The 26,490-nt window shown below is 43.8% G+C and overlaps 1 protein-coding gene across 1 annotated transcript in view; it reads right to left on the bottom strand.

The window, feature by feature from the left end:
• SPECC1L (sperm antigen with calponin homology and coiled-coil domains 1 like) overlaps positions 1-26,490 on the bottom strand; it is a 141,086-nt gene that overhangs the window by 3,294 nt on the left and 111,302 nt on the right. Inside the window, exons 14-15 of the mRNA XM_030292418.1 lie at positions 1,930-2,046; positions 1,043-1,102 (exon numbers count right to left, since the gene is read on the bottom strand). Coding sequence (XP_030148278.1) covers positions 1,043-1,102; positions 1,930-2,046 — 177 coding nt within the window. The remainder of the gene's footprint in view (positions 1-1,042; positions 1,103-1,929; positions 2,047-26,490) is intronic.

Here is a 26,490-nt window from a genome sequence, read left to right as displayed (position 1 = left end):
AGCCAGCACAATGGAACGGGCCACCCAATGGTGGTATAGAAAAAAGAAAATACGTTTGTTCAATGTAAGATCTTGACTAAAAGCTCTTTAGGGTGGGGAAACGGACAGCTTTTTATATGTTAGTACTTTACATGTGATATAAAATGCCCAGCTAACGGGAAACATTTCAATAATGGTAATTTCTCTTTCTCTCTGTACAGCTGAATAGAGGACATACTTCTGTCAATTCAGAAGATACAACTTCTGGGACTTTACACGAACACTCCTGTGGGGTAAATATGAATGTAAACACTTCTTCAAAACCATCCAACTGTTACAAATGAGGGTATGGGGTGCCCTTGAGTCCCTGACCCAGTCCCACAGGGCTCTTTACTCTGTGGAAATCTCAAGCTGGGTGCCCTGGACAAACACTTCAGTAGAGTTTATATATATAATGAAAGTGTCTCTAGGTGTGGAAGGACTGGCTTTGCATCTGGACGCAGTATTTTCTTCAGAAAGTCAGACATGGTGACAAGGTGAGAGCTCTGACAGAAGCATGTGTGGTTTGAGCTACTGTGGGCACTGAGCAGAGGCCTAATGACCCTGAAATGTGGGTTCTCTACAACTAATTTCTCACACTGTGAATGGCATTTGCCACAGCACTTGTGAAGCGTGGCATACCTGCTCCACCTCTAAAGTCTTCCTCAAACTGCACTCGCCTCCTCTCCCCCTAGCATGACAAAAGGCAGACAAACCCACAGGAATGCATCTCTGACAATGACATGTTATTGTCATGAGATTCACCTGAAAAAGGTGACTCTAAGGAAGTCAAAGTCGCTGGGGCTGTGGTCAAGATGACTCCACCCACCTCAGGTGCTTCCTCAGGACGCACAAAGCGCCCACAGGACTGAGGTGAAACCCCTGCCGGGGCCCCTCTGGCAGGATGCTCACTCGGCCGGCCAGGGCCTGTGTGGACCCCCGTCTCGCCCAGTAGCTACCCAGGAACTCTCTTAATGAGAAGGAAGCTCTTCCCAACAAAAGAAGGGGCCTGCCAGTGACTTACCAGTGTGGATTTGATGCCGACACTCTCAGCTGCCTGAAAGGCCAGGGTGAAGTTCCTTCGCTGTAAAAGAAACTGTGACTGGAGTGGACAAGCGAGGCCAGGAGGAAGGCAACCTGTACTACCCGTGCTGCCGGGGAAGATGGACAGCCACCTCCACTTGGTGCCAGAACAAACCTACACTGGAGCTCCTGAAGCCCCCACCTACCCCGACCACCCCTCCGCAGGGCCCACCCACTCCTCTGGTGACCAGCTGTAGAGCAATCTCCACAAGCCCCTTCTTTCCTCGCTGTGGAAAAGGGATGCTTCTGACACATCAGCCCTGAGCTGCCTGGACCTGGACCCCAAAAGCTGATCAGAAACACCTGTCAAATGAGCTTCCTCCCCAGGGGAAAATCTTCAAGGGTTATCTGAGGGCAGGAGGGGACCAGAGGAAGGCTCGGGCCTGGGACCTCTCCTAGTGCCCATCTGGACGAGGGTTCTCCCCAACCTGTCTCCAAGCACCTCCCTGAGTGGGACACCCGGACTGCACAGGGCTGGTGGGAGGCTGGCCTGGTGTGGTGAGAGCCCTGCCCACACTGCTCATGCCTTGAGCAGTTCTCCGTGGCCAGTTCTTGGTAAAACCCTCAATTCTAAATATCATCACCCAGGAAGGCTGACAGCTCCCACAGGGAATGTTGTCACTTGGGGAATTCTGAACCCACCAAATGTCCTAGAAAGGTTGGTCAGGGACTGGCTGGCTCAGCACAAATAACTCAATCCCAGAACAAAACTGAGCTGGGATGAGGCCACTGTGAGCCAGCAATGTGACTTGGGTCCTGCCAATGGAAGGCTCTACCTCTCCTATGCGGTAAGGACTCCAGGAGCTGGCCATTCCACAGCTGGCCTACCTTATCTTGGCTGTTCAGCTCTTGATATGGAATGTGGGCCGGAAGGTACGTATGCAGGAGAGCACAGAAGGCCAGCCCGTCATTCCAACTGCTGCTGAAGTTTGTAATGTCAATATTCTGAAGGAAAAGAAGAAAAACAGGTAAGTAACGCACGTTGTGATCTTCTGAGGAGGACGGTGAGGAGGAAGAAGGAGGCCTCAGATGCCACGTGGCCTCCAAATGCCAGGCAGGGGGAGCTTCTGGAGAAAGCACAGAGTGCTAGGGGCCATGTCCCAAGACCATGTCCAAGACCATGTCCCAAGACCAGCAGGTGTCAGTGACTGGCCTTGTAGCAATTCCCCACTCCATCCTATCCACCACCTACAGACTGCTGCCACCTTGGTGGCAAACGTTTGAGCCACCTCCTCTTCACGTGAAGAACAGTGGGCACAGGGCGCTGTTCTGGCAGTTCTGCAGCATCGTGGGGCCCTGGGGAGCAGAGTTCTACGCTGAGAAGTTATGATTCAGCCTGACCTCCCCTATTAGGGCTCAGGCACAGATTTATAGTACATAAAAACCCCTGTGTTCTGAAGACATCAACAGCTGCCATCTTGCATTAGGAGACATTGGGAGCTGATTCACGCTGGGGCTGTGTGCGTCCCCACAGCGCTTCTCCCAGATCACCTCGACTTTCTCATTCCATATTTATAGTATAATTATTTGCAACCATAAAAGTAACATATTCAGAATAGTTGACTATATGGTAACACAATTTGGCTAATGTGTAGCCTTTACCTTTACTTGCGAAAATTCTTTTTTTTTTTTTTTTTTTTGAGAGAGGGAGAGAGAGAAGAGCATGCTCACTCGAGTGGGGGAGGGGCAGAGGGGCAAGGGGAGGGGCAGAGGGACAAGGAGAGGGGGAGAGGGAGAGAGGGAAGGAGCGGGAGGGAGAGGGAGAGAGAGAGGGAAGGAGGGAGGGAGGGGAGGAGAGAGAGAGAGATAAAAAGAGAGAGAGAGAGAATATGAATCTTAAGCAGGCTCCACACTCAGCCCAGAGCCTGACTTGGGACTTAGCCGTGAGATCATGACCTGGGCTAAATCAAGAGTCTGACCCTTAACGTTCTGAGCTACCCAGGCACCCCATAAGAATCCTTTTAAAAAAAAAAAATTTTTTTTTGTTTATTTATTTTTGAGAGAGACAGAGACAGAATACCAGTGGGTTAGGGGCAGAGAGGAAGACACAGAATCCAAAGCAGGCTCCAGGCTCTGAGCTGTCAGCACAGAGCCCGATGCGGGGCTCGAACCCACGAGCTGTGAGATCATGACCTGAGCCGAACTTGGACACTCACCCGACTGAGCCACTCAGGCGCCCCAAGAATCCTTTTGAAATTTTTTTTTTTTTCAACGTTTATTTATTTTTGGGACAGAGAGAGACAGAGCATGAATGGGGGAGGGGCAGAGAGAGAGGGAGACACAGAATCGGAAACAGGCTCCAGGCTCTGAGCCATCAGCCCAGAGCCCGACGCGGGGCTCGAACTCACGGACCGCGAGATCGTGACCTGGCTGAAGTCGGACGCTTAACCAACTGCGCCACCCAGGCGCCCCAAGAATCCTTTTGAAAGTAAAACTCCACAATTAAATTTTGGAAATTCACATACTTTATATAAATGCCACAAACTGAAAAAGAGAGCACTTCCCAAACACCTCTTATTTAAGGTCACACTGTTCTTTCATGCAGACTTCAACTGCATCAAGGGTTAGTTCTTGGGGGGGCTGGGAAAGCCCACATTTTATTATTGAAGGCAAACCACCCGTTCCTGGGTACAGGTTCCTACTCCTTCCTGGGACAAGTGATCACACAACAATATGAATACCATGTGTACACGTACAGAGTTTTACAAACTTTGCCATCCCTGACCCTGGTTTACAGACTGTTAGGTTCTCACACCAAGTAGGGGAATGGATGAGGGGCAGGTGGGGAGGACAGGACCAGGCCTGGCAACTGGCCCTTCGGGGAAGACAGTCTTAGTCCAGACTCAGCAGCTCTCAGGCAGTTTCCTTACAAAAGCAGCAAGCAATGTGGAAGAGCACGGAGCTGAACTTTTCATAAGCTTTCATCATCCAAGTGAATTCTGGCCCTCGAATGCAGACACCCAGAATGCTGCTCTCTGGGGGCGGGGGGGGGGGGCTTCTACTCAAACACAAGCCGTCAAGAAGGCAGCAGCTCTGTGGGCAATTATTCCAGAGGTCATTTCCCCTCTGTAACCTGATTATTTGGGGCAGCCAGTCACGCTGATCTGGCCTGAAATCATTGTTCATAAACTGTGGTGAAAGAAATTACCAGATTAAAGCACAAAAGGATACAAACCTGCCAAGAGTCACAGGGAAGGTCGCAGTAAGCTTTCAGGGCCATCTGACTTGGCCTCAAAGAGTGCACCCGCCAACCCTCCCCCAGTGACTGGGGCCTGGCAGGTCTTCCCTGCCTCGGTGCTGCAGTCCCCACACTTCCTGGCCACGAAGACACAGTCCAAATAAGCATGCCTGTCCGGTTCCCGACAGCCCCTCCCCGCCCCCCTCCAGGGGACAATACCAGTCACCACCTCCTTTAAGGGCGCCGTGCAACCAGTGGTGTCTGACAGTTACTGCTGAGCCGCCACAGCAAACGTGCCGCTTTCATCTCACATGAATCTCAGGAAGCAGCCAGCCAAGGGGCGCCAGCACCATCTGGGAGGAAACTGGTAGTAGGGAAGGGAAATGACCTGTCCAAGGTGCTGGGCTGGTAGCAGGGAGGATTGAGTGTCAGTTTAATTCTATCACCCGGGAGCAGTTTTAGATAAGGAGGCTGGGGCGCAAGGAGGCCCAGGTCCCAGAGCTGATCTACGTCGTTATTCAAACTCAGGCTTGTCCAAAGCCCATCCACACTCCAGAAATCAGACTAGATCTCATGACAAGTGCCCTGATCAAAGACCCGAGGGCACGGAGTATCACTGTGTGGACAGCAGGGCGAGAAGCTTCTTAATGACTGTCCAAGGCCTGTGGGAGGCCAACAGCAACATGTGGCTGCTAAGGACTCCCAACCCTTGCCCCCAGAGGTCACATTCATTTCTGGAGGAAAACAAATCTCTACTTCCTGCCGCCACAGCCCCCTCTTCCAGCTCCTGAAAGTCAGGCGTCTGGCAGAGCTGCCTACGTGCCTGGCTTCCCAGCACCTCCAGAGGAAACTGCTGCGCTCCAGCTCCCCAGCTGTGGGAACCCCAGCCTTCCCCAGCTTCCTCAACACAAACCCAACCTCAAACCTGGAACCTCCAGGCAGAGCAGCGACTTCATTTACAAAACATGCCAAAGATATTTAAACAATGAGGAAACAATGGCTTCTTGAGTTTCAGGGCAGGGGGAGTTAACTTTGAAGTACCTGACTACCAAACTTCCAAATCAAAACAAAGTCCAAACCCAGGCAGGCTGGCAGGTGTCACTGTCCCCGCCAGCTGAAGGCGAGCCAGGCTGGGCGCTGTACCCAGCAGGGACACTGAGGCCAACATGCAGGAAACCCAAGTGAGACCTTCAGATGCCCTGTCCCCATCCTTCTATCTCCTACCCGCTCCAGAGAGACCCTGGGGGAAAATGAGGCCAGTGCTTCAAAGGAAATGGAGAAAAGCCTAAAATCTGAGAAGGCAGGCCTCAGGCAAGGCTGCCATCACCCCATGCCACCACGGCTGTGCTGGGCCTGCACCCTCTGCTCCCAATCTCACTGCTTATTCATTTAAAAACAAATTTTTTTTTAACGTTTATTTATTTTTGAGAGAGAGAGACAGAGAGCATGAGCAGGGGAGGGGCAGAGAGAGAGGGAGACACACCATCTAAAGCAGGTTCCATGCTCCAGAGTTGTCAGCACAGAGCCTGACGCAGGGCTCAAACTCACAAACTGAGATCATGAGCTGAGCTGAAGTCAGATGCTTAACTGACTGAGCCAGGCGCCCTTCTGCTTGTTCGTTTTTGATGTTCAGGGCTGGGATATCAATCTACTGTGAAATAATGCAGATTGAACATGGAAAAGTCTATAAACAATGAAGCTGGTTCTCTGAGGCTGAAAAGGGTGCTAGAAAATCCAGATGGGAAGACAGGAAAGTTCTGCTGGCTTCCTCTCTGGAGCTCTTAATTTTGAGGCTATTAATTTAGGCTTAAGAAGCCACCTCGTCACAAAGTTATCTGTAATAGCCTTAGGACTTTCACAGATATACTTTTTGGCATGTTTATTTCACAAAGGATGTCTAGGAATGGACCTTCTATTTTCAAAAAGTGGCATTTTCAGTGCATAAGGGAAGTCCTTGACTGTAAAACCTAAGTGCACTTCTCCCTGGACAGAAGGGCCATTTACACCTTACAGGTTACCACAGGGGCTGTGGCAGGATCAAGGGCCTTCCCCCCTGGATGTGCCCTGACTCCTACATGGATGGCTTCTTCAGCAGGCCAGCCAATACCTATAAAATGAACTATTCTTAAAGCCCAAAGCACGATGTTTTCAGGGAATACGCACACCAGTGCTTTTCTTGCTGTTCACTTTTCACAGGTACTGACACTAATAAGCTAAGAAGGAAACAGTTTTTTCTTTTTAAAAAATTTTTAATTTTTAATTTTAGAGACAGAGAGAGCACAAGTGGAGGAGAGAGGCAGAAGGAGAGAGAGAGAGAATCTTAAGCAGGGACTTGATCCCACGATCCTGGGATCAAGACCTGAGCCAAAATCAAGAGCTGGACTCTCAACTGACTGAGCCATCCTGGTGCCCCCAATTTTGTTTTTAAAACAGAGACACAGAAGTAGTAATTACAAAAATAGAGACATACAGTAGTAATTATAATGCAAGTTTCTTTAACAAAATTTTTTTAATGTTTATTCATTTTTAATTCATTTTTTTTAATGTTTATTATTTATTTTTGAGAGCAAGACAACACGAGCAGGGGAGTGGCAGAGAAAGAGGGAGACACAGACTCTGAAGCAGGTTCCAGGCTCAGCACAGAGCCTGACACAGGCTCAAACCCACGAACCCTGATACCATGACCTGAGCCAAGTCAGACGCTTAACCGACTGAGCCACCCAGGCGCCCCCTATGTTTATTCATTTTTGAGAGACAAAGAGAGAGAGCACAAGCAGAAAAAGGGAGAGAGAGGGAGACACAGAATCTGAAGCAGGCTCCAGGCTCTGAGCGGTCAGCACAGAGCCTGACGCAGGACCCCAACCCACGAACTGTGAGATCATGACCTGAGCCGAACGAAGTCAGACACTCAACCAACTGAGCCACTCAGGTGCCCCTATAATGCAAGTTTCTACTTAATGAATTCAGATTTTGCATTCAGTTTTCAGGTCAATTCAGGACTTTTCTACTTTTCTAGAGAAGTCTATGTTTGGATTAGGCGGACAAAAATGAGAGGCTTATGATACGTGCCAGAACAAAAGTTCAAGAAAGCATTCAGCACAGACTCAAATGAGGCACTTTGTCGCATTTTCTCCCACAGGCGCACGTCCTCCCATCCAGGAAATGTCCACTAAGAGATCTGATGGGGCAGATGGACGTGGCCTGCTTCACAGGCCCATCTGTTGTCCTTTTCACTATCATAAAAATTCAGACCAGACACCTAACACCCTCACGCCCCTCCATAGGATTGGCTGGGTGCTTCCCACTCATTCAATTCTTGACCTGGGCCAGAAGCCCTCTCCTGCTCCTGTGACTTAGATATGATGTTGTCCTTTGTCTGTGGCCTTCAGGTAGCCCCACTTTGGTGTGTGTTTGTATGCACTGAGAGTTGAGGGGTGGAGTAAGAGAGCGAAAAAATTACACAAAATCTCCACAGAAAAAAATTAAAAAGTGTCATAAAACATCTTAAAATGTTTTAATTGGTCTGAAGCTTAATTAAGGGCCATAAAATACACCCCCAAATTCCACATGTTCTTTAAATAGTTATTAAGGTTCTGATCTATTTAAGGAAATGCCACTTTTATGGGCACAGGGCAAAAAGCCAAATACCATGATTCATCTCTCTGCTCACACCAATTTCCTTATGCCCGTCTCAACTGTGGAAGAGTGGGATCACAGCCAAACACAGACAGAGAGGCCAGGTCCTTCCTGCGACTGAAGATGCTGGGAATGCTACCTGCTGGGGGTCACAGCCCAGCCTTCAGGAGATACAAGTGAATTACAAACAAAACCAACCCTGCCCAAGGTGCCTCAGCCCCAGGCCATAGGTCAAGTTCTGGAGGGTGCGTGCAAACCTGAGAGAGGCAGGCAGGAGAGGGTACCTTTAAATATGTGGTATGGTAGGGGGATGTGAGGTCTAAATAGCATGAGGCTCTTGATCTCGGGGTCGTGAGTTCAAGCCCCACACTGGGTGTAGAGATGACTTAAAAATAAAAACTTAAACAAACAAACAAATAAATAAAATAGAGGGAAAAAACATCAAGAGACAGTATTTACCATTGCTGATAGTGTTAAACACAGAGGGCCCCAGAAGACCCTGGATGTAACCAGCAAAAGCCTGCTTGGTGCCCAGGGCTGCCACGGTGTGAACTGTCAGGCCCACTCTGGCTGCAGATCTAAGGGAGATGTCCTGGGGACCTTAGTGCTTTCTCCTTTTTGAAGTTTAGCTAAGCTCTCTCTGCTCCAGGTCAGAGAAGGAGAGGGGAAGGGAGGGGAGGGGAGGGAAGGAGGGCAGCATATATCCATGAGGCTTGCTCACCATGGAGTCCAGTGTTGGGACTACGTGGTAAAGAGGGAGGAAGGAAGGAACCAGCAACCCTGAAGACAGGGCCCCGCAGCTCGTGCCACTTGTCAGGGAGGGGCTTCTAATAAGGACCTTTGATTTTCACTGTGCATCAGAATCACGTGCAAGGCCTTTCCAAGGCCACATGTTCAGCTCTACCCCAGAGAGGCTGACCCAGCTGTCTGGACGTTATTTTCGTTAAAGGTCCCCAGATCACCTGAGTCAGGACCACTGATCTAAAGACTGACAGCGGTGGAAGTGCAGTGGATGGGAACATTTAAAAGGTGAAATCCGGGAGTTCATGATGATGCTCACAGAAGTACACCCAGCCCAGCTTGGAAACCACTCACAGTCTTGAGGGCTGGGAAACCAAGGGAGAGGATCAAGCACCGGATGGAACTTCCCCGACCAAACTGGATGTCAAAGCAATTAAACAGCTGATGAAAGAGTTTGTGAAGAGGAATTCCAAAGAAGCAGGAGTGACTGACAGAAATGGAATGGTACCATTTGGCAACAGTGATGATGAGTGGCCAGGACCATCTCAGAAACACAGAGCCAGTCCTGCTCTGCTCTATCTGAAAGGGCAGGACACAACTCCACAACTGAGGTGTTTCTGCCAAAACCTGGAACCGGAATCAGATCTAACCTGTAGTTCTATTTTCCAGCTTATACTAGGGAGAGCAGCACAGGGATGTAGTCAGCAAAACCTAAAATGTAGAACTCTACAGAATACATGATCCACTTCCCTCAAGAGGACAAACTGAAAGGAAAAAAAACGGGGGTGAATTTTACGATTAAAATAGACTTAAAAGAGGTATGTTATCCAAATGTAACGTGTGAACCTTATCTGGATCTTATTTCTAACAAATCAATGAAAAAAAACCATGATTCAATCAGGAAGTTTAAACTAAATGTGAGAGGGCATTAAATGACTGGGAGTTGTTCTGGAAACCTCCAGGTGGGGGTGGAGAGTGCAAGGACCATGTGCAATGACTTGTGCCCAGGGGGCATGTGCACAGGGTCACTTTACCACTCTCATTACTGTAGTGGGTATTTGAAAATTTCCACAAAAAAAAAAAAAAAAAAAAAAAAAAAAAAACCAACCTACAACTCAACAACTCAACTAAAAGATAAATAACCCAACTGCCCAAATGCAAAATAGAGCAAAGGATCTGAACAGACATTTACCCAAAGAAGACAGATGAATGGCCAACAACACATAAGAAGACACTCAACTCCATTAGGCAGCAGGGAAATGCAAATCAAAACTACTAAGAGCTACCACTTCATAGCCAATAGAACACATGTCATTTTACAAAACGGAATAACAGGGGCATCTGGGTGGCTCAGTTGGTTGGGCGTCCAACTCTTGGTTTCAGCTTAGGTCATGATCTCACGGTTTCATGGGTCCAGGCCCGTGTTGGCCTCTGTACTGGCAGCGCAGAGCCTGCTTTGGGTTCTTTCTCCCTCCCCCAGTCGCACTGTCTCTGTCTCTCTCAAAATAAATAAATTAAAAAAAAATTGAATAACAAGTGCTGGCGAGGATGTAAAGAAATGAGAATTGTACACTGCTGACGGGAATGGAAAATGATGTAGCTGCTGTGGTAGTTCCTCAATAAGTTACACATATAATTCTCAGAAAACCTGGCAGTTCCACTCTAGGTATCCACATAAAAGTGAAAACAGGCGTGGAAACTAATACCTGCCCAGGAATGTTCACAGCAGCATTATTCACAATAGCCAAAATGTGGAAACAACCAACCAACAAAAGTCTACCAACAGAAAAATAAACACAATGTGGTATATCCATACAACGGAAATTTTTGAGTCATAAAAAAATGAAGTACTGGGACACCTGGGTGGCTCAGTCGGTTAAGTGTCCAACTTCAGTTCAGGTCATGATCTCACAGTCTGTGAGTTTGAGCTCCGCTTTGGGCTCTGTGCTGACAGCTCAGAGCCTGGAGCCTGCTTCCGATTCTGTGTCTCCCTCTCTCTCTGTTCCTCCCCCACCTGCACTCTGTCTCTCTGTCTCTGTATCTCTCTCCTCTCTCCTCAAAAATAAAGATAAAAAAAATTTTTTAAAAAGTGAAGTACTGACATGTTACAACACGGATAAATCTTGAAACATTCTGCTAGGTGAAAGCTAGACACAAAGGCCGCATATTGTAGGACTCCATTTATATTCAACATCCAACTTACTGAGATTCAGAGAAAGAAGATTAGTGGCTGTCAGGGCGTGGGAATAGGGAGTGACTGCTAATGGATATGGGGGTTTCCATTTGGGGGTGAGGAAAAGTTCTGGAACCCCACACAGTGGTGATGGTTGCATAACACTGTGAATGTACTTAATGCCCCTGAACTGTGGACTTAAAAATGGCTGGAACGGGAAAATTTTAGGTTTTGTCTGTTTTACCACAGTAAAAACAACAACAAAAACAAAACAAAACAAACAAACAAAAAACAAACTCAAACCCCCCCCCCCAAAAAAAAAAAAAACTGGCGGATGGTCTGAAGTAGTTCATGCTCAATAAACTCTATACACCAAGTAGATCTCATAAGCAACTAACTTATCCTAGAGCGTTCACTGGGAAGTCACGTGGCTTAAATATGATTCAAAGTAGGTTTTATGGGAACTTTTACAGCCCTACTTAAAAAAATTTCTTAAAAACAAGTAGTTGAACATAGAAGGGAGGGTATCAACCTGTTCCCTTCACCACCAGGATAAACAAGCAACTATGGTAACTAGAAAGGAAGCTGATTTATCATTCTCTGTATGGCTGTTCCAAAGTCAAGGGAGGGAAACTGCCATGATTCTGTGGGTGAGACAGCTACATTTAACCACAATGATGTTGCTCAAAGTAGCAAGCACATTTCTAGGATACAGCTCCAACTGTATCGAAGCTTCACAAAAACAAAATCTAGTATAATAATATTTTGGGCTATATAAATTGTTTCAGTCAAATGAACCAATTTTGGGGGAACAATTCAGAATAAGTTAGCAAATGTCATCCTAAGAGATGGGAGTAACATCCCCACATTTCCCATAAACTCCTTCAAAGGGAGACTTTTTGTGGAGGAACACCCAGGAACCAAGATACCTGCTTTTTGAAAATTCAGGAAAACTGCCACTAGGAAGGGACGGTAGGCAAGAGCCACTGACTAGGTCCTACTTGTCCTGGGCATATTATGAGCAGTCTTATGAGCAGCTTAGGAATCAGTCCTGCCTTTTCTAGATTTAGTTTAGCTTTGGCAGAGGTTATTACTCGTCAAAATGCAATTTGAACTAAAGGAGACACGCACAGAAATCCTCAAGCAACATTTACCATGGTGTGTGCTCTGGGGAAGGGCTTGCTTGGCAAAGGAGGAGAGAAGCTTCATCTCCTCATCCTAACCTTCCCAACAGCTTCCCTGAGAATACTTGTGTTTGAGAGGAAGAAAATGAGGCATTCCACAATATCTTTGGGATGGCCTCCTTTAGTCTATCCTTAGGACAAGTGCTACCAATTTTGTACTCAGGCTCTGAAACAGACAGATGCAGGGCAATCTGGGTAGTGAAGGCTGCCCAATGTAAGAAGCCATGGCTCACACCAAAACCCTGTTCAAATGCCTTCTCTGAGAAAAGGCTCTTCAGAACCTTCTGGTGACAGAACGGAAGCTCTTTACCTTGCAAGCCTGACTGCTCCTCCATTTTAAGTCTTAAGAAATTCTTTACACTGATTTGAAAGCCACAGCTCTTATAGATCATCACTGAAGAGAGAGTGGTGTGACAGAGATACCATGGGTTTTAGAATCCCACAGACCTGGGCTTTGAATGTCAGGGCCACTTCCTACTACTAGCTAGCTACAAGACTGGGGGAGCATAATTTACCTCAGAGAGTCTCCATTCTGTCATATACAAAATGGGAAAGATACACAATTATGAGGATTTAATAAGACAGAGTCTATGAGGTACACAGAACAGCTCCCTCTGCTAGAGTTTGGCATATCCCGTCCCCTTCTCCCACCTCCCCCAAGATGGTGCTGATTCCACTTTCTAAACCACAAATAAGCATAAGGCAAGAGACTCTGTCCCCACCCCAGGAAAATCCCCGGAGTACCAGAAGCCAGTCACACTGGTTCCGAGTCCCTCTCTTCTAGTTCACACCCTGGGACTTCAGGACACCTACCATCTGGGCCAGGGAAGATCTGATGGCTCTGTGACAACCACATGGACTTCTGTCACACGTCTCCCCTGTGCCTACTGCAAATAGATAGCACTTACATGACTTTGTTTCCCTCTCTCGGGAATGTTCTTTGCCAAGCACTGAACTCAAAAGCTAGCACCCTCTTCAGGCACTCCACGAAGGTTTGCTGAATAACATGCTTGTTTAAGAAAACTGAGTGGGGCTGAGAAAGAAAAAAAGAAAACTCTGAGGAAAAGCAGAGAAATTCAAGGGAAAAAAAAATCCAGAGTATCGGAAAGCTTCAGTATAGAGGTAGGTCTTAAAAAAAAAAATGCTTCAGGGGCACCTGGGTGGCTCAGTCAGTTGATCATCCAACTCTTGATTTTGGCTTGGGTCATGAGCTCCAGGATGGAGCTCACATCAGGCTCTGAGCTGAGTGTGGAGCCTGCTTAAGATTCTCTCTCTCTCTCTTCTCCCTCTGCCCCTTCCTGCTCTCTCAGAAGAAAAAAAAAGCTTCAGCTTCTAAACATGAGGGCTGCTAGAAGACAGCACTTATAAAGCATAAAGGACAGACACAAAGTATACCTAGACTCATCCAAACACCTTAAACTTGAAAAATGTGATTTATGCAAAAAAGGATACTACTACACAGAGACTACAGGATACTATTAATTCCATGCAGAGCAAAGATTCAGACTGCTGCATTCGTGGCAAGCCCCAGTTAGGAAGTTGCCCATCTGGATATACTGTTATCCTCCCGGTGAGTACCAAGCACTCACATTTCAGGGAGCACTCACGTTCAGGTGCACCTTCTGATGCACGCCCAGACAGAATGTGAGCCTAGAAAGACTACTGACCTTCCTTGGCACAGCACTTCCCTTTCTGAAATCATAGGGCATATATCTGGTCTGACTCAGGACACTGAAGTACAAGGCAGCCTGGATGTGAAGTGGCTATGGTAGTGCAGCAGCTTGGGAAGGAAATGATCTCAGGAAAGAATTGCTCCACATAGTGTGCCCACCTTAAGATGAACTTATCTTACTGCTTACAGCAGGAACGGTTCTTCTAAATCTGTCAGGGATTTGTTTCTACACCTATAAGGTACCATTTTGGCAGAAGGAAAATGGCAAAATGTCCAAAAACAGGTATCACACCTGTGGAACCACCCTCTTGTAACCCTAACTCAATGGTTTACTTACCTTCCCACTGGTGCAGTAAATGTGAAGGAAATGGTGAAACGCTTTACACTCTGAACCAGATACAACCAGATACCACCAGTGGGAGAAAATGACGGTGTTGTCACAGGGGAGGGGATGAGCCTGAATTCCACTGGGGCCCTGTGTGTGGCACTTTACTCCTGACCCCATACTTATTTTTCTGGTTTTGCTTTGCATGCAAGTTGGTTACAGGCACTTTTTGTGGGTGTCTTGGTAAAAAACACTAATTAGGATGTAGCCAAATAGAGAGGGTTGAGGGTCCTAAGGAGGGATACGATGCAGCAGAAGTATAAAGGCCACTCAAAACTGGATTCTACACAGAACAGTCATGAATGCTTATGATTACAAATCTGAGTCATAAAAAAGGTTACAATTATGCCCAGGAAACGGCATACTTTTTAAAGGCCTGTAAATACTATTATGTCTCAGAAATAATTTTGAGAGTTTCTTGAGGGCAAAGGTCATGCTCTAGACTGCATCATATCCTTCCTTGTATTTAATGACCATTCTAGCTGTGCCTGGGCACGTCACTGAAGAAGACACATGGATGTCAAATAAGCACACAGAAAGATGCTCAACAGCACTGGTTCCCAGGCAATAGGAAAATTAAAACCATGAGGAGATATCACCACACAGTTATCAGAACGGCTGGAGGCTGACCACACAGTCTCGGTGAAGATGTACAGGAACTGGAACTCTTGTGCACTGATGGTGCAGCCACTTTGGAAGACAGTCTGGTGGCTTCTTAAAAAATGACACCGGGCCTCTGGGTGGCTCAGCTGGTTGAACGTCCGACTTCAACTCAGGTCACGATCTCATAGTTTGGGAATTTGAGCCCCACATCAGGCTCACTGCTGTCAGTGCAGAGCCTGTTACAGATCCTCTGTCCCCCCTCACTCTCTGCCCCTCCCCCACTCACACTCTCTCTCAAAAATAAACATTAAAAAAAAAAGTAACACCTACACCAACCACATGGTCTAGCCAACCCACTTTCAGATGTTTACACAAAGACCTGCACACGAATGCCCACAAGAGCCTCACTTATAAGCAATAGCTGGAAACAATCCAATGTCTGGCAACAGCTGAATGGATAAACAAATGGTGGTATGTCCATGAAACGGACTTGCTCTTCAGAACAAAAAAAGGAAGTGAATTATTGATACACACAGTATTGAATAAATCTCACAATCATTATGTTAAGGATAATGCCAAGTGAAAGAAGCCAGAACTCTCCCCAAATTGTACACGCTATGATCCCATTTATACAAAATTATAAAAAATGCAAACACTATACAGTGACAGCAGATCGTGGTCGCTTGGGGATTGTGGAGGAGGCAGGGAAAGGCAGGATGAAGGGGATACAAAGAGGCATATGGAATCTTCTGTGGAGATCGATATGCTTACCATGTGTGGGGATGGTTTCACAGGCATAGGTATGTCAAAACTCAAATATGTGCAATTTATTATGTGTCAATTCTACCTCAATGCATCCTTTTTTTTTTTTAATGTTTATTTTTGAGAGAAAGAGAAAGCACTAGCAGGGGAGAAGCAGTGAGAGAGAGAGAGAGAGAGAGAGAGAGAGAGAGAGAGAGAGAGAATCCTAAGCAGGCTCCAAGCTGACAGTGCAGAGCCAGCCCAATGCGGGGCTCGATCTTACAAACAGTGACAAGATCATGATCTGAGCCGAAATCAAGAGTTGGACACTTAACCGACTGAACCACCCAGGCGCCTCAATGCATCTGTTTTTCTAAAGCAATCTCAGGGCCACAAACACATTTAGGTGGTGCCTAGGTTCTCTCCATTTAAAAAAAAATTGTTTTTTTAATGTTTATTTATTTTTGAGAGAGAGAGAGAGAGAGAAAGAGCTAGTGGGGGAGGGACAGAGAGAGAGGGAGACACAGAATCGGAAGCAGGCTCCAGGCTCCGAGCTGTCAGCACAGAGCCCAATGTGGGGCTTGAACCCACCAACTGTGAGATCATGACCTGAGCTGAAGTCGGTCACCTAGCCAATTGAGCCACCCAGGTGCCCCAGTTCTCTCCATTTTTAAGCTTTTTCTTTATCCCCAGTGTTTCAGAGTGCTGTAACTGAATGTAGTCCGGGGTTAAACCACAGCATGACCAGATACAATCCAAGTGACTCTGCTACAAGACACCCTGGGCCAGCTCTGAGAAGGCAGAGTCATGTCCTTGAGTTCTCAGGGCTCTAGGTAATTTGCTACACATGACTGTAGAGACAAATGCAATTCAGCTTTCATAAAGTAGACTTCTTTGCCAGACTGTCACTACTCTACCCAGGTTCCCTCTTACCTGTGAGGCAATGTTTTTAAAAAATACCATTATAGGGGCACCTGGGTGGCTCAGTCAGTTAAGCATTCGACTCTTGATTTCAGCTCAGGTCATGATCTCATGGTTCATGGGTTCAAGCCTCACATCAGTCTCTGTGCTGACAGCACGGGAGCCTGCTTAGGATTCTCAGTCTCCCTCTTTCCCTCTCTCTCTCTCTCTCTCTCTCTCTCTTAAATAAGTAAACAAAACATTAAAAAATATAAGGTTCTGCCAGGTTAGTGTCACATTATTAGGTTCTCTACTTAAATAAAAGACAACAGCACATTGGATTTTTCAAAAAAGGCCATAGCAATATATCTGACCCTAAATCTTTTCCAGAACTTTACTGCATCCCATCAAGGGGCGGAATCTATCTCCCTTCCCCTTACAATTGGGCAGGCCTTTGTGACTGCCTTGGCAGATAGAATGTGACAGAAGAGATGCTAGCTACATGACTCCCAAGACTAGGTCATAAAAAGTGAGGGGACTTCTGCCCATCTCTCTCTTGGGACATTTACCCTGGAACACAGGGTAGGAGGCTGTGAGGAAGCCCAGTCCACATGGAGAGGCTGCAATGTGGGCTTCTAGTCCTGACCCAGGGAAAATCTCGGCAACCATCAGCCACCAGAAACGAGAGCGGGAGCCTCAGATGAAGTTGAAGGGAGCAGAGATGAGCCGTCCCCACTAAGCCCCATCCAAACTGTAGATTTATGAGCTAAATAAATGTCATCATTATTTTAAGCTTTTGGGGTGGTGACTGTTATATAGCAGTAGGTAACCAGACCATCCTCCTTTCTCCTGGATCTAAAGAGCCTATTTGGAAAGGAAAATAGTTTGTCTTTTCCTCCTCCTTCCAGTATCTAATGGTTAATTACCCTTTCCATAATTATGTATCGTGAGGCAGCAACAGAGCATCTTTATAAATTACCTGCTTCTACAAACAGAGAGGTCACCCTAAATTTCCTGAATGACCTTGGGCTAAACTCATTTGTGAAAAGCCAGAGCATCATGTATATAATAAAATTAACCTGTCAAATTTCAACTCCTCTGTAGACTTCATATTGTTATGTTGGCATCTCATCCAAAGCGAATGAACACACACACACACACACACACACACACACACACACACACACACTTTCTCATGATGTAAGGCAGTAAGGGACTGCTGAGATGATGTATAAAGATTATTTGACCCAGATAATTTAATGAATCTGCTTTTAGCAAAATAATTAAGCAGCTTTTGAAAATGTCACTTACCTGATTTCTCAGCATTCCTCATAATAAAAATGCCCATTTACTAGAATTTTAGTGAAGAGCCTGGGACCCTGCTGGGGAGGCAGGATAGTTAGCAGAAACAGCCTGAGGCTGGGTGTTTGGAGGCCCAGGTGAATGATCTCAGGCAAGTCTGCCATTTCTCTGATTTGCAGTTTCCTCACCTAAGAAGTAGAACCTCCTGTCTGCGTAATTCCTAGGGGTTATCTCAAGACCAATGTTCTCCAACTTCTAAGAGTGGAATTTTGGCTGCTCATTCAGATTAAGTACTTCAACTTTTATCTAAGCAAATGAACTCCTGAGACAATTGTATTACAGCTAACCAAGAGCACTGGCAATCAAACCATGTTCCTACTTCCAGCAGGTTTCCATTATGGATGGGAGTTAAATGGGGAAAGAATGAGGGGAAGAGAAATGGAACCCTGAGTTATGGAGAACAACAGGCCTCTAGGGCTCTGTTCAAAGTCCTCAGGTCCCTCTGGCCTCTAGCACTTCCACAGTCCCATTCTGTTGATGAAGTCATAACAAGTACACGTGAGGGGGCTGTCAGCCAGCTGGGGTGGGGAAGGGGGGGTAAATATGATTGAGTAGTGTCACCTACCATGCACGAAAACCCTGATCAAACTAATGTATGGTAATGGTATTAAGCAATTAATTAAAAAAAAAAATTTACAGCCTTGACATTTCTGGAAATAGATGTTAACAGTTGCTATCAAATTATGTTTAAACAGAATGTAAGAAGTACATTGTGATTCTGGGAAAACTGTGTTTCCCAGCTGCTATGTTTGGCATTAAAAGGAATCCCCTGAAAACAGGAAGCCATTCTTTCACTCCACTGTGACCATGAGGCCACCCGCCTAACTTCCACTGTGTGCAGCAGAGGACACAGGCCTGCAAAGAGCTCAGAGATGGGAGCTCTTTGTAGACTTGTGAACTTCACACTGGGCCACCACAAGCTTTCTGGACATGAGGGCAGAGAATGACGAGGCTGTGGCAGTGTGAATGGCTTCACTGGAGAGAATGAGTGGTATATGGAATCCACATGAAGACTGAGTGGGACTACAAATCTGCCATTCCTTTTCCCTTTGTTCAAGTATTTTTAACCCCTGGAACAGTGATATTTACAAACAATAAGATTTCTGCATGGAAACTTAGCTTCCATCCAAACTGACAATGTAAAACAGAAAAAAAAAATTTAGACTTTCAACCTAGATTCAATTCAGAACAAAACTCTTATCTGCTGCCTGCACCTTTCTTATTTTTTTAACTCTGGGAAGTCATTCCTGTGACCTAAGATTCCAGTTATAGAAGAGGAAATGAAACCATCTAAGCTTTGCTTTGACAATCAGGAATTCCGAATGTATTATTTTAACTGCACTCTATCTACTGGCAGAACTCCCAGCTCTCCTGACCTCTCCCATTCCACCCTCTCTGCCTCAGTCCTAACTTGAACCACAAAGAGAGGATGCTAGGAAAGTGGAAGGAGAAGACAGGGAAGAAGGACTGGGGGAAGAGGCACTCCACTCCGTAATGTTTCTGTGTGAGAGACTGAAGACCTCTCTAAAAAGAAGGGGAGAGGGTTTCACCATTCCACCCTCAGAGTTGAACAGACAAGGGGCAGGGGGACCATGTGTGTAGGGTATGCTTCTCTATTCCCTGCCCCAGGATGTAGTGAACAAGAAGAGGAATCACAAGAAACCTGAGCTTTGGGGGCCAGTATATTCAAGTAAGGAAAGCTACCTTTATCCGGAGAATTCACTCACCCCACAAGTTTCAGAGTGTTGGAAATGCACAGTGGCCCAAGGGAAGGTGGCAAATGCCAGGTGCCTGGGCTACCCAGGTAGACACTAGGAAGCATCATATAAACACTTCATAAATTTATTAAGAGAACTTCTTTTTCTACTTGTCTATACCCTGTCTAATATTTCAAAGGATGCTATGGGAGACTGAGCTATTTTTATCTGTCCATTAGTTCTTACTCTACTGACTCTTCAATTCACGGGGACACACAATTCTAGGAGAAGAAAGGGTAAGTACTCCTTTGTTGTTGTTGCTTAGTGAAAGAGAGTCAAGGGGAAAAGAAATACAAAAAGGAAGCATGTGAGGAAACTGCCAGCTGTGGTGGGGCAGAGATTGACAATTCCTCTCTCTAAAAAACAAATATAAAACTGGACAAAATTGTCAAAAATAGTAATTTCAGTGTTCTGGAAATGAATCAAAGGCAAATAATTGCAGGTAAGAACAGTGGGAGTCTGCAGCCCTCATGCCTAAAACTGCTCTCATCTGTTTCCCTCTTTTAATTAAAAAAAATAATAACAATGAACAAAGTAATAACGATCACACTGTACTACTGGGTTTGTAACACAAATAAATTGAATATATATGGCAAAAGCAGCACAAAGGAAGAGTGAAGGACCCACATCAATATAGCAAAGTTGCTATATTTTACCATATTAAGTCTGAAAAACCTTAGATCAATTGGGATAAGATATGTATTGTCATCCCTAGAATAATCATTAGAAAAATAACGATTTCAGGGCACCTGGATGGCTCAGTAGGTTAAGTGTCCGACTTCGACTCAGGTGATGATCTCGTGGTTCGTGAGTTCAAGCCCTGCATTGGGCTCTGTGCTGACAGCTCAGAGCCTGGAGCCTGCTTCAGATCTGTGTCTCCCTCTCTCTCTGCCCCTCCCCTGCTCATGCTCTGTCTCTCTCTGTCTCAAAAATAAATTAAAAAAATTAAAATTTTTTTAAAAAAATAAAAATAATAAAATAATAAAATAACTAAATAAACTTTATTAAAAAAGAGGATAAATAACTTTTATAAACCTCTAGCTAGATTAATCAGGAAAAAAGGAATATACAAGTTGCGTTGTCAGGAATGAGAACAGAGACAACACTTCAGATTCTACAGATATCTAAAAGAAGGGAATATTATGAACAACGTTATGCCAATAAGTTCTACAACTCAGACAAAATGAACAGATTCCTTGAAAGACAACCAACCAAACCTCACTCCAAAAGAAACATAATCTGAATAGCTCTGTATCCATTAAAAAAAAAAAAACAAACTGGATTTGTAATTAAAATTTTTCCCACAAAGAGAATCAGACCAGGTGACTTCACTGGGGAATTCTACCAATTATTTAAGAGGGAAGTAATACTGACTGCACATAAACTTTTCCAGAAAACTGAAGAAGAAAGAATTCTTACCAACTCATTCTATGGGTAACATTACAGATACCAAATCCCAGGAAAGACATTATCAACAAAGCAAACTGATCAATACTCCACAGAGACATAGATGCAAAAATTGTATACAGAATTCTACCAAGTTGAATTTGACTTGCTACAAAGGATAATACATCATAACTGAATAGAATGTGTCCCAGGAATATATGGTTGGTTTGCCACTCAAAATAAATTATCTTCACTTGATCTTAGCCAAAAGGCCAAGAAGCGATCAAAATAAATTATCTTAAACAAACAATGGATCAAAGAAAAAAATCACAAGGGAAATCAGAAAATAATTGGAGACAAAGGTAAAGTAAAACACAACATATCAAAATATATGGGATACAGAGAAAGCAATTTAGGGGGAAATTCATAGCAATAAACTCTTATACATAAAAAATAAGAGAGGTGCCTAGATGGCTCAGTAGGTTAAGCGTCCAACTTCAGCTCAGGTCATGATCTTGTGGTACGTGGGTTTGAGCCCCACGTCAGGCTCTGTGCTGACGGCTCAAAGTCTGGAGCCTGCTTCTGATTCTGTGTCTCCCTCTTTCTCTGCCCCTCCCCCACTCACACTCTGTCTCAGTCTCTCTCAAAAATAAACATTAAAAAACATTTTTAAAAATAAGACCTCAAATCAACAAACTAACCAATTTTAAAACTTAAGGAAGTAGGAAAATAAAAACTAAACCCAAAGCTTGCAGAAGAAAGTAAATAATAAAGATTAGAGCGGAGGTAAACACAAGAGAACAAACAACAGACAAAAAAAATCAATGTAATAAAAAAATTGGTTCACTAAAAGGTCAAAAAATTGACAAACCTTTAGATAGACTAAGGAAAAAAGAAGCCACAAATTACTAAAATCAGAAATGGAACTGCGAATTACTATAGATTCTACAGAAATGAAAAGGATAATAACAGAATACTACGAACAACTGTCTGCCAACAAATTGGATTACCTAGATGAAATGGACAAATGCCTAGAAACACAAAACTTATCAAGACTGAATTACAAAGAACAGAAAAATCTGAGTAGATGTTTAACTAGTAAGATGACTGAATCAGTAACCAAAACTTTCCAGTAAAGAAAAGCCCTTGACCTGATGGCTTCGTTGGTGGATTCTACATAACAGTTAAAGAACTAATCCTAATTCTCCTGAAACTTCTCCAAAAATTGAAGAGGAAGTAACACTTTCTACCTCATTCTATGAGGCCAATATTACTCTGATACCAAAGCCAGATAAAGACACTATCAGAGAACAATGCTCAAGACCAATATTGATGCAAAAATCCTCAACAAAATACTAGCAAACCAAATTCAGCAGCACATTAAAAGGATTATACACAATGACCAAGTGGCACTTATTCCTGGAATGCAAGGATGATTCACAACATACACAAATCAATTTTTTTGATATACTAACCACATTAACAGAATGAAGGGGAAAAAACCCACATGATCATCTCAGTTGATACAGAAAAAGCATCTAATAAAACTCAACAAACTTTCATGATAAAAACACTTGAAAAACAGAAAAAGAAAGAAATTATCTCCACACTATAAAAAGCTGTATATGAAAAACTCACAGCAAACATCACACTCAATGGTGAAAGACTGAAAGCTTTTTTCTAAGCTGAGGAAGAACAAGCCAAGGATGTCCACTTTTGCCACTTCTATTCAACATAGTTCTGGAAGTTCTAGCTGGGGCGATCAGGCAAGAAAGAGAAACAAAAGGCATCCATATTGGAAAAGAAGAAGTAAAATCATCACTGTCTGCAGACGATATGATCTTCTCTGTAGAAAGCCCTAAAAATTCCATACATACAAACTGTTAGATATAATAAATGAATTCAGCAAAATAGCAGGATAAAGGTCAACATACAAAAATCAACTGCATTTCTATACACTAACTATGAACCTAAAAGGGAAATTGGAAAATAATTCCATTTACAGGAGCACCAGAAAGAATAAAACAAATAGGAACCAACTTAATCCAGGAGGTAAAGGACTTGTATGATAAAACCTACAAAATTCTGCTGAAAGAAAGACATCCCATATTCATGGGGTGGAATACTTAATACTGTTACAATGTTATTATTACCCAAAGTGATCTACAGATTCAGTGCAATCCCTACCAATGTCCCAGTGAGAATTTTTTTGCAGAAAGAGAAAAACCCTCCTAAAATCAATAACAAATCTCAAGGGACCCTGAGTAGTCAAAACAATCTTATAAAAATAAGAACAAAGCTAGAGGACTCACACTTCCTGATTTCAAAACTTACTGCATAGCTACAGTGATGAAAATACTGTAGTACTGGCATAGGCAGACCTATATACCAATGAAAGAGAATAAAAAGACCAGACAAGGAAATAAGTAAATAAACCATGAATAGTCAATGAATTTTGACAAGGGTGCAAAGACCGTTCAATGGGGAGGAGTTTTTTTCAATAAAATGGGGCTGAAATTGTTACCCTCTTGGCCACAGCTTCTGCTGAGTTTCTCTAAGCCTGCCTCCACACACCTTAGGACATGACAAACAACCTTGAGGGCAAAAGCTAAGTCAAACATGGAGCTCACTACCCTGGGATTGTCTTTTCCCTGAGATTTAGGACCCTCAAATCTTGACTGTCCTTGTAGCTCAAATTTTAGCATCCCTACTCAGAGACTCTGAAACAAGCTCTGGACTACTGCTTTTTCTGTTTGGTCTCTGTCCCATGCCAAGAGTTGGCAAATAGTCCAAAGATTTAAAAAAGCAGGGGTAAATATGGGGCTTAACTCAATGTGTTTTCTTTCTGCAATTCTGGTTTCTGCCAAATCGGTCTTAGTTGCCTAGGTTAGTCCCCAGTGCCTTCAAACACACACACACACACACACACACACACACACACACACACACACACACGTGCAGACACGTGTGTGTGTGTGTGTGTGTGTGTGTGTGTGTGTGTGTGTATTTTAAACAACATAGTAATTCTAAGTGGAGTCTGGTCTGATATTCTTACCTAAAAAGAAGTTCTAATTAGTTTTAATTATTGATGTGTATTTTACTGACTAGTCCATAAGCTTCCTGAGAATAGAAATTCTTTTTACTTACTGATTCTGCTTTAACACCCATAACACTATCTGGCACAGACTTTATTTAGTATGTATTTGGTAAGTTAATTTTTATATCAGGAAAAATTGCTAGAATGCAAGTAAAGCACAGCATATAAAAACATCACTTCCAACCATTCAAGTCCATCAATTCTTCTTTTTCCACTAATTTCCACTAAGACATGTATAATCTTTTGTTCTTCAGCCCAAGTATTAATGAGCAAATACCTCAATAATACTTCTTAATGCTTATTTGAGATTATCTCAGGCAATTCTAAAACCTTTTTTTTTTCATTTATTAAAACTATTCCACCATAACCAGTAAAGAAATTGAATTAGTAATCAAAAATCTCCCAAAAAACAAGAGTCCAGGGCCAGATGACTTTCCAGGGGAATTCTACCAAACATTTAAGGAAGAGTTAACACCTATTCTCTTGAAGCTGTTCCAAAAAATAGAAATGGAAGGAAAACTTCCAAACTCTTTCTATGAAACCAGCATTACCTTGATTCCAAAACCAGAGACCCCACTAAAAAGGAGAACTATAGACCAATTTTCCTGATGAACATGGATGCAAAAATCCTCAACAAGATATTAGCCAGCCGGATCCAACAATACATTAAAAAATTATTCACCACGACCAAGTGGGATTTATACCTGGGATGCAGGGCTGGTTTAATATCCATGAAACAATGTGATTCATCACATCAATAAAAGAAAGGACAAGAACCATATGATCCTCTCAATAGATGCAGAGAAAGCATTTGACAAAATATAGCATCGTTTCTTGATAAAAACCCTCGGGAAAGTAGGGACAGAAGGATCATACCTCAAGATCATAAAAGCCATATACGAAAGACCCAACACTAACATCATCCTCAATGGGGAAAAACTGACAGCTTTCCCTCTAAGATCAGGAACAAGACAGGCATGTCTACTCTCATCACTGTTATTCAACATAGTTGGAAGTCTCAGCCTCTGCAATCAGACAACACAAAGAAATAAAAGGCATCCAAATCAGCCAGGAGGAGGTCAAACTTTCACTCTTCACAGACGACATGATACTCTATATGGAAAACCCAAAAGATTCCACCAAAAAAACCGCTAGAACTGATTCATGAATTCAGCAAAGTTGGCAGGATATAAAAATCAATGCACAGAAATCGATTGCATTCCTATACACCAACTATGAAGCAACAGAAAGGGATATCAAGGAATCAATCCCATTTAGAATTGCACCAAAACCCATAAAATACCTAGGAATAAATCTAACCAAAGAGGTAAAAAAATCCATACACTGAAAACTAGAGAAAGCTTATGAAAGAAATTGAAGAAGACACAAAAAAATGGAAAAAGATTCCATGCTCCTGGATAGGAAGAGCAAATATTGTTAAAATGTCGATACTACCCAAAGCAATCTACATATTCAATGCAATCCCTATCAAAATAACACCAGCATTCTTCAGAGCTAGAACAAATAATCCTAAAATTTGTATGGAACCAGAAAAGACCCTGAATAGCCAAAGCAATCTTGAAAAAGAAAACCAGGGGAGCCTGGGTGGCTCAGTCAGTTAAGCCTCCGACTTCAGCTCAGGTCATGATCTCATGACCCATGAGTTAGAGCCCCGTGTCAAGCTCTGTGCTGACAACAAAGAGCCTGGAGCCTGCTTCAGATTCTGTGTCTCCCTTTCTCTGCCCCTCCCCCACTTGCACTCTCTGTCTCTCAAAAATAAATAAACATTAAAAAATTTTTTTTAAGAAAAAGGAAAAGAAAACCAAACAAAGCAGGAGGCATCACAATCCTGGACTTCAAGCTGTACTACAAAGCTGTAATCATCAAGACAGTATGATACTGGCACAAAAACAGACACTCAGATCAATGGAACAGAATAGAGAACCCAGAAGTGGACCCACAAACGGATGACCAACTAATATTTGACAAAGCAGGAAAGAATATCCAATGGAATAAAGACAGTCTCTTCAGCAAGTGGTGCTGGGAAAATGGGACAGCAACATGCAGAAGAATGAACCTGGACCACTTCCTTACACCATACACAAAAATAAACTCAAAATGGATGAAAGACCTAAACGTAAGACAGGAAACCATCAAAATCCTCGAGGAGGAAAGCAGGCAAAAACCTCTTTGATCTTCTTACTCAACCTCTGCTTACTCAATATGTCTCCAGAGGCAAGGGAAACAAAAGCAAAAATGAATTATTGGGACCTCATCAAAATAAAAAGCTTCTGCACAGCGAAGGAAACAATCAGCAAAACTAAAAGGCAACTGATGGAATGAGAGAAGATATTTGCAAATGACATATCAGATAAAAGGTTAGTATCCAAAATCTATAAAGGACTTGTCAAACTCAACACCCAAAAAACAAAAAAATCCAGTGAAGAAATGAGCAAAAGACATGAACAGACCCTTCTCCAGGAAAGACATCCAGGTGGCCAACTGACACATGAAAAAATGCTCAACTCACTCATCATCAGGGAAATACAAATCAAAACCACAATGAGATACCAC

Source organism: Lynx canadensis, chromosome D3, assembly GCF_007474595.2.
Source record: "Lynx canadensis isolate LIC74 chromosome D3, mLynCan4.pri.v2, whole genome shotgun sequence".
Lineage (NCBI taxonomy): Eukaryota > Metazoa > Chordata > Mammalia > Carnivora > Felidae > Lynx > Lynx canadensis.
This window is presented reverse-complemented; position numbering and strand designations above follow the sequence as displayed.